This window comes from Drosophila serrata, unplaced genomic scaffold (genome assembly GCF_035046125.1).
Source record: "Drosophila serrata isolate PLE 108 unplaced genomic scaffold, ASM3504612v1 contig_92, whole genome shotgun sequence".
Taxonomy (NCBI): Eukaryota; Metazoa; Arthropoda; class Insecta; order Diptera; family Drosophilidae; genus Drosophila; species Drosophila serrata.
Window position 1 is genome coordinate 12603 of NW_028256990.1, and position 8761 is coordinate 21363.

The window sequence follows — 8761 nt, forward strand, 5'->3', positions numbered from 1 at the left end:
GTTGTGTCCCCTTGTATTATTAACAAGAGGTCATTGTAAGAGGGGTTCCCCAGGCAAGATCAAACACAGCAAATAAATTCAATATTTAATTTACCATTATATATATATACAGGCGTGTGTTAATATTACGGCGTTAGATCGGCGGCGTGCGTTCCTCGTCGTTCGCAAATGCAGACTGTTCTTCTCCTCTCATTCCATCTCTCTCGTATGCAATATCCAACACCGAGCGAGCGACCAGCCGAACGCCGCTCTCCCGCACAATGGGACAAGCGCCCAAACCAAAAATGCCGCCCGCCAATGCTAGACTGAGCATGAAACATCTCCGCTTGTCCAGATCCTGCATGGTGGTAGGCGGGGTAGAATCTAGTATGGAGAAATAAGACAAGAAACGTGCGCAAGAAACAATTCATTATGGTTGAGGTGCGCAAAGTGAGAGCTCTAAGAACGTATCGGCAGTGGACAGAGTTTTGACACTGACCGTTTTAAATGGCCTTGCTTGGTTTTGAGCGTTACAACCCGGACCAACGCGTCAGTCCCTGGGTGCAACTCCACGACGCGCCCCAGTAGCCATTGCGACGGCGGAAATCGGTCATCCTTGATGATGACAAGGTCGTGGAGCTGAATGCCCTCAGTCTCCTGACACCACTTGGGTCTCTGCTGCAGATTGGCTAGCCAGTCTCGACTCCAAGCCTTCCAGAAATGCCTTATCATGGATTGCTGGACTAGAAACTGCTCCACGAAGGACTTGGACTGAGGACGATATTCCGGAGGCGCCAGCATGGAGTCCCCAATCAAAAAGTGAGCCGGTGTGAGCACCTCGAGATCATCTGGATCAGCTGTGAGAGGGCAGAGCGGTCGGGAGTTGAGGCACGCCTCTATGCTTATGAGCACCGTTGACAACTCCTCATAGGTGAGCCTCCGATCCCCAATGACCCTCTTGAGATGATGCTTCACCGACTTCACATTAGCCTCCCACAGCCCGCCAAAATTGGGCGACTGCGGAGGATTAAAGTGCCAGGTGGTTCGTTGCGAAGCGAGCTTGGGGGCTATGAGCTTCTCATAGTCCTCCTGAAGCTTACCGTAGAATGCCTTCATCAGATTGTCCGCGCCGACAAAGTTGGTTCCGTTGTCACTGTAGAGATGTTGAACGATCCCTCGCCGACCGGTAAACCTTCCCAGAGCTAGCAGAAAATGCTCCGTGGTGAGGCCTGTCACCGCTTCAAGATGCACTGCCTTTGTTGCAAGGCAAATGAAAACGGCGATGTATCCTTTGTAACCGGCAATTCCTCGCAACCGCGCTGCCTTCAGCTCTATAGCGCCTGTGTAATCGACTCCAGTCGCCAGGAATGGCCGACTAGGGGGGTTCACTCTATGTATCGGCAAATCTCCCATAAGCTGTGCCGACGTGATTGGCCGGGCCCGAAAGCACCTCACACATTTCCGTACAATCGATCGCACCGCCTGCCTTCCTGTCAGTATCCAGAACCGTTGGCGAGTGTGCGCCAGAGTTAGCTGCGCACCTCCGTGCAGAGTCAAGATATGCGAATAGCGTATTACTAGTTGTGTAAAATGATGAGAGCTTGGAATGATAATTGGATGGCGACGCTCGTGCGACAGACCAGAATGGCGCAACCGCCCCCTTACTCGCAGTATGCCCTCTACTAAGATCGGTGACAAGCTCGAGAGCTTACTTCTGGAGGGCAGCCGTTTAGAATTTTTTACTGCGGCCAGCTCCGATGCGAAAGACTCCCCTTGGACGATGCGCACGATAGCGAATAGAGCATGGTCGAGCTCTTCGATGCCTAGGGGACCGGTGCGCCTCTCTCCTTTTCCGGCAATATTGGACTTGAACCGAAATACGTACGCTACGACTCTCACGGCCTGGGTGAAACTCGAAAATCTCTCAATCAACGATGGCAGCGGGACTGTGTGGTGAACGAGAACTTTATCCGCCTTCGCCTCTAAGGCGGCATCATTCATGTCGGCCTGACCGACCTCCGTCGAGGGCCAGTCACCTTGACAGCGTGTAAGCCACTCCGGGCCTCGCCACCACAAGCCGTAGCCCGCTAGCTCACTCGGAGATAGCCCTCTTGTCGCACAGTCTGCTGGGTTCTCGCTAGTCCCTACATGCCCCCATTGCGATGGCGCAGAATGATCCAGAATAAAGGCGACCCTGTTAGCGACGAAAGTCTTCCATCTATTGACGTCCCCGTGTAGCCAATGCAGAAGAATTGTAGCATCCGTCCAGTAAAAGGTTTGGATTGGGAGGTCATTTATCCACCTGGCCGCGGTTAACCATTTCACCAACTTGACGGCCAGTACGGCACCACTCAGCTCCGTCCTAGGTATGGTCAAGGGTTTGGTAGGAGTAACCTTTGACTTTGCGGCCAACAAAGAGGCGTAGCACGTTCCATCTTGATGTTGGAGCCTTAAATAAGTCGCAGCTGCATAGGATGTCGACGACCCGTCACAAAACGCGTGAAGCTGAGCCGAAACTATGGCTCCAGGAGAATAACGAATCCACCGCTGTATACTGATATCGCCGATCCTTAGCAAGCCGTCCCGAAACGCTTGCCACCGTTCCGCAAGCGCATTAGGAACCTCGTCGTCCCAATCCAGAGTTGCCATGGTTCCGTCTGCATTCGTTTTCTTCGCCATAGTTACGTCCTTCAATATTAACTTTCCCGAGATGATGACCGGCGCGATGAGTCCCAGCGGGTCAAACAGCCTTGCTATGCTTGACAGAATCATCCTTTTGGTTAAGCTATCCGGTATCTCAAAATTGATCCTAAATTTGAAACAGTCCTTATTTGGAAGCCAATACATTCCTAGCGCCTTGATAGGATCCGTGGTGTCCCAGTTTAATGGTGTCTGACTGCACTGATGCTCCAACGGAATAGAGAGCAGGATACTCGCTTCATTGCTGGACCATTTCCGCAACTCCATGCGCGCGGATTTTATCGCCCCCGCCACCTGGGTCCTCTTGTCTTCCGTCTCTTCTATCGAATGTCCTCCGGAAAGAATGTCGTCCACGTATATCTCATGCATCAACACCTCTTCCGCTTTAGGAAATGAACGCCGTTCATCCTTCGCTAGCTGTTGAATGACCCTGATGGCCGTGAAGGGCGCAGAAGCCGTTCCGAACGTTAGCGTCGACAATGCATAAACGTGGATCGATCCATCCGCCGCCCTCCATAAAATCCGCTGATATTGGGCGTCTTCCGGGTGCACATCAATGCAGCGATACATTTTCTGTATATCCGCCGTGAAAACGAAACGATATTTCCGCCAATTGAGTATGACTGCCGACATGTCGTTTTGCAGTGTAGGCCCGGTCCACAAAATATCGTTTAACGACCTTCCGTTGCTTGTCCTTGAGGAGGCGTCGAAGACGATTCGCTGTTTTGTCGACTGAGTCTCCTTCTTGAAGACAGCGTGATGTGGGAGTACACAAGAGGTTACATGCATATTAGTGGAAGTATTCTTCACTGAACTACTTTCACTGCCCACAGCCGGCGCTATTTGCTCGAGCGCGAAGTATTCCTCGATCTCATCCACATATTTGCTCCACCGGTCTGGACTGCTGGACAGGCGTCTTTCCAATTGTAGGAACCGATTAAGCGCCATTTGCTGAGATCTTCCTAGGACCATGGCTGGGTCCCGATAGGTTTTAAAGGGCAACCGCACTATATAGCGGCCATCCCCTCGACGTACGTAAGTCTTCTGAAAGAAGGCCTCGCACCAGAGGTCCCCCTCCGATAACGAAGGGCGTTCTGGGACTGACTCTACCTCACAGAAGCGCTTCAGCCATGCCTCGGTGTCCAAAAGCACTCGATGACAGCGCAACTGGGTTGATTCCCTCACGCCTTCTGCACGTCCAGAGAGAATCCATCCGAAGTGCGTATTCTGAGCTAAGGGCTCGCCGGGCAGTCCGATCCTGGTGTCTGGCAACATTATTTGCGCCAACATGTCCACTCCTAGAATGAGGTCGACTCGCTTCGACCGGGAGTAGTGAGGATCTGCCAGCGAGAGCCCTCGAATATGATCCCAACGCTGTGGCGTGAAGCTAAGACTCGGCAGGCAGGAAGTAACTGAAGGGAGAACGTATGCTGAATCGACCTCTAAAGAAAAAGTTGGGTTAATAATACTGCCGATTTCGAAATTGACCTTATACTTCAACGACGACCAACCCCAGGGCCGACCCCAAAAATGGACGCTCGGGTGCTGGCCCGCGTCAGATGCAGGGACTGTACTACGTGTTCAGATACTATAGTTGCCTCGGATCCTTGATCGATGAGAGCGTTAATGATGGCTTGCAGCCCGTTGACCGGATTTCGCACGGTGATACGAGCAGTGGCGAGAAGTACGCTCCTCGAAGAAACATTTGGTGACGTTGCCGAATGGCATCTGTAAGATGCGCTTGGGTTCTGACTCGAACTTGACCGCCGGCTCTGCTGAGATATGTTCTCCGTGGCTGTGGGTGCACTAAGATGCGGCGTTGAAGGCCGGGCCGGCTGAGCCATTACTGGGAAGTGCAACAGGGTGTGATGACGCTGCCCACATACTTGGCAGCTCTTGTTACTTGTGCAGCGCGGCAGCGCATGTGACTTGCTCAAACAATTAATACATAATTTCGCTCTGCTCACTATATCCTTTCTCTGATAGCAGTCCAAGGCCAGAAAGGCTGTGCAACGACGCAGAATATGGTCGCCCCCACAGTGGTAGCAGGCGCTATTCGCCCGTCCTAAGCGCTCCTGTGCATTATGCACTCGCACTCGTTTGCTCGGGTCGGTGGATCCTGGGCTAATATTGGAGTCGTACGAAGAGCTTCGGTTCTCAATCGCATCCATTATAATCAGCCGATCATTCAAAAATGATTCCAACTCCTTGTAGGTCGGAACGGCGGCGCCGCTTCCTTGATGATGCTCCCAAGCGTTATGGGTCTCCTTGGGCAGCTTCGATGCTACGTAATGCGCCAACCAGTGCTGCGATTCCCCGTCCAAGGCTTGAACGCGGCGGAATGCAGCCAGGCAAACATTGACCGTGCTTAACATCGATCTTATCAATTCGGTACTATCTCTTTGCAACCTGGGCAAAGCGTAGATAGCGTTCATGTGGTGAGAAAAGACGAGACGAGGATTATTATACCTTTTAATCATCATTCCCCACGCCACGGCGTAGTTTGACTCCATGAGCTGCATTTGTCGGATGTCATTATCGCGCCCTGGTGGCAACGACTCTTTGAGAAAGTGTAACCGTTGAACATTACTCAAATTGTTGTTGTTATGTATGAGGCTCATGAAGGCGTCATAATATCCTGGCCAGCTCACACACTCACCGGAGAACTTGGGAACTGCCATCTGTGGCATGTTCAGTCGCACTTCCGGGTCGGCGCCCCCACCTGTTGGGGGCGGCGGTGCCGGAATCTCGGATCCAAGTTTGTCCAAGTCCTCCGCGATGGCGCAATAGGCGTCCATATAGCGCTCCTCGAATTCCGACAGGAAATTTTTTCCGGCATAGCTTGAGCCCGCAAACCCTTCTAGATTTACGATCACGGAATCCGTCTCCCGAAACGCGTTCCTAATTTCTTCCACTTGTTCCAGACGCTTCTTTAGATAAATTCTTGTTTTCCTGGATGGCGAATCCTTCTTAAAATTCTGCAAGACCGATTTGAGAGATTGGTAACGATTTGCCTGCAAATTTGCTAACTGCTCCAAAGTCGGAGCCTCCGAATCAGATTTCATGATGCCAACGTAAAACAAACTTAGCGCAACTCACCAACCCAAAAATCATGTAATTTAAAAATTCGGTAAATTCTTGTCTCGCACGCAACTTGTCCACTTACTCCGTTTATATACACGATTCCACCCTCCAGAAGCAGCGAAAACCAAGAAGAAAACGTCTCGAAAGTTCCGTGACCTGCAGCTGCGGCGTCTATGTATCGTCGTTTCTTTTCCCTTGTTTCGAGAGGCCGGGAATAAGCGCAGAAGAAAATCGTCTCGCCAATTCCAAAAACCGCCGTTGCTGCGACTATGTATCGCTTTCCTCTTTTCAGGCAATTTGCCGAGCCGACTTGCAAACTTAACGCGGCCGCGATCTAACGAAATCTATTTACACACCAAATTGCCAACTTTAACGTTTTACTTGCAGGTTCCCCTCATGGGCCACCATGAATAGTTGTGTCCCCTTGTATTATTAACAAGAGGTCATTGTAAGAGGGGTTCCCCAGGCAAGATCAAACACAGCAAATAAATTCAATATTTAATTTACCATTATATATATATACAGGCGTGTGTTAATATTACGGCGTTAGATCGGCGGCGTGCGTTCCTCGTCGTTCGCAAATGCAGACTGTTCTTCTCCTCTCATTCCATCTCTCTCGTATGCAATATCCAACACCGAGCGAGCGACCAGCCGAACGCCGCTCTCCCGCACAATGGGACAAGCGCCCAAACCAAACAATACCCTTGAGCAATAATAACTAACGCACGAATAGGTCGATTATATGCCGTATTTATTTTTATACCCTTGCAGGGTATTATGATTTCAGTCAGAAGTTTGCAACGCAGTGAAGGAGGCACCTCCGACCATATAAAGTATATATATTCTTGATCAAAATTATAAAAAATTATACAATTTTCATTTTCAACAGAATTTAATTAAATTTAATATATAGCCATTTAATATTACTTTACAATTTTGTGTAAATTTTTTTGGAAATGGTTTTTATAAAATAAATATATATATTTTATTTTGTATTGATTCCTAGTCATCGAAGTTGTATCTGCAAGGGTATATAAACTTCGGCGTGCCGAAGTTACCTTCCTTTCTTGTTTATTGTTAATTTAATTTTATTTTATTTTAAAGGTACCAGTATACTAAAGAAACTTTGTGGTATAATAAATGCCTTTGGTTTCTACCTGGAGGAGGAAAAGACTTTGCCCAACTAAGTGGAATACCATTTTCTATTTGTTTAAGTCAGTTACGGTCAATTGGGTTAAAATAATAAATATTTTAATTGAAAACAAGAAAGGGAGCTAACTTCGGCACGCCGAATTTTATATACCCTTGCAAATAGAACTTTGGTGACTAGGAATCCATACAATATAAATTATACATATTTATGTTAAAAAACAATGGAGTAATACCTTCTTTCATTTCATTCACCTATACATATTATATTTGCAGTTCTACATTCACTGATTTGCATTTTTCCTCCACATCAAACGATCGTTTTTATGGCACCTATATGATATAGTAGTCCGATTTTCATTAAACTTGACACAAAATTTAAGACTGATATAAAATGGCTATATCTCAAATTTGATGAAAATTTGTTGAAAACTGAAAATGTTATAATTTTTAATTGTATTAATTTCTAGATCGTTCCTATGTGAGCTATGTATATGATGTATTAGTCCGATTTTCATAAAATTTGACATAATATTTCAGACTAATATAAAATGGTTATATTTCAAATGTGATGAATATCTTTTGAAAACTAATAAAGTTATAATTTTAAATTTTATTAATTTCTCGATCGTTCCTATGTGAGCTATATGATATAGTAGTCCTATTGTAGAATAATATGAAATCTGTCCTGACTATTCAACTCTTCAAAAGTCCCTTCTGGGTTGGGTTTTCTCGGGGAGATATAAATCTTCAGCCCCGAAACAAGTTGTGAAAAACTGTTTGTAGTGAAAAACTGTTAGTGTCGATCGATACTACGTTACAGAAATATTGGTAACTAGAAGAAATGCGAAATCCAAATAAAATTCTGTCGCCTGACCACAATTTCTGTGGCGATTACTATAGGAAGAATACTCATGTATTGCCATCAGGTCGGCTTGAAGTAAGGCTGCCGTTTAAATCTGATCCTAATGGATTGGGCAATTTCTTCGAAGTTAAAAAACGGCGGTTTTTGTCGATTGAGAAGATTGTCTCGAGATCCTGACATGACTAGCCAACTCCAAGCCCAAGGAAGAATATCTTAGATCATATGTTGCCTACAGACAACGAAATTCCTTCCAATTCACGTTATGTCATTCCATATAAGTATGTGTTGAGGCACCAGAGTACGTCAACAAAGTTGCGCGTCGTTTTCGACGCATTGTGCAAGACATCGTCTCAGGTGGACTTGAATGACATCTTGGTGGTGGGACCGACAATTCAAGAAGAGTTGTACACCACTCTACTCCGCTTCCGGCTGCACAGGCACGCCCAGACTGCCGTGTTAAAAAGATGTATCGCCAAGTGATGGTGAAGCATATAGTCAATTTCAACTCATAGTGTGGATAAGAGACCCCTCTGAATCCTTGATATTATAGAAGCTTAAAACTCTTACATATGGTACTGGACCAGCCCCTTGTCTGACTATTCGGTGTTTAAACAGGTTGAGCGAATCTGCGAAACTTTCATACCCTGGAGCTTTTTGAATCCGACTTTTACGTCGATGACATGCTAACTGGTGCTGCATGAGTAGAGGAGCTACAGACAATCAAGTCTGAAGTGTCTCAAGTTCTTCAAAGGGCAAGTTTTTAATTGACAAAGTGGTTTTCAAACTCACCTGAGGTCACTGCATCTGAGAGCACAGTTAAGTCGATACATATCTCGGACTCAGAGTCAACTAAGGCGTTAGGAATATCTTGGTTGCCTAGCGAAGATGCCTTCAATTTTAAGATTAACGATTCTGTCACATTTTATCTGTGGCATCCAAGCTGTTTGACACCCTCGGCCTATTTATTCCCATTGTAATTGAAGA

General features: G+C 47.0%; 2 protein-coding genes across 2 annotated transcripts; both read right to left on the reverse strand.

Annotated features, from left to right (window-relative positions):
* Positions 1–429: 429 nt before the first annotated feature.
* LOC147644801 (uncharacterized) lies at positions 430–1065 on the reverse strand. The gene has a single exon (XM_086840570.1). It carries the CDS (start codon positions 778–780, stop codon positions 439–441), a length of 342 nt encoding a protein of 113 aa, XP_086696696.1. The 5' UTR covers positions 781–1065; the 3' UTR covers positions 430–438.
* Positions 792–5744, reverse strand: LOC147644802 (uncharacterized). Its single transcript, XM_086840579.1, has 4 exons — positions 5339–5744; positions 4191–5239; positions 892–4119; positions 792–836 (listed from the first exon to the last, which is right to left on the reverse strand). Exons 1-4 carry the CDS (start codon positions 5742–5744, stop codon positions 792–794), a joined length of 4728 nt encoding a protein of 1575 aa, XP_086696705.1.
* Between the last annotated feature and the right edge of the window lie 3017 nt (positions 5745–8761).

Coding starts and splice junctions, on each gene's coding strand:
- LOC147644802 (XM_086840579.1), bottom strand. CDS start 5,744: ATGAAATCTGATTCGGAGGCTCCGACTTTGGAGCAGTTAGCAAATTTG. Junction 4,120..4,190: donor TTTTTGGGGTCGGCCCTGGG/GTTGGTCGTCGT, acceptor TTTTCTTTAGAG/GTCGATTCAGCATACGTTCT. Junction 837..891: donor CCTATGAGGAGTTGTCAACG/GTGCTCATAAGC, acceptor GCCCTCTCACAG/CTGATCCAGATGATCTCGAG.
- LOC147644801 (XM_086840570.1), bottom strand. CDS start 780: ATGCTGGCGCCTCCGGAATATCGTCCTCAGTCCAAGTCCTTCGTGGAG.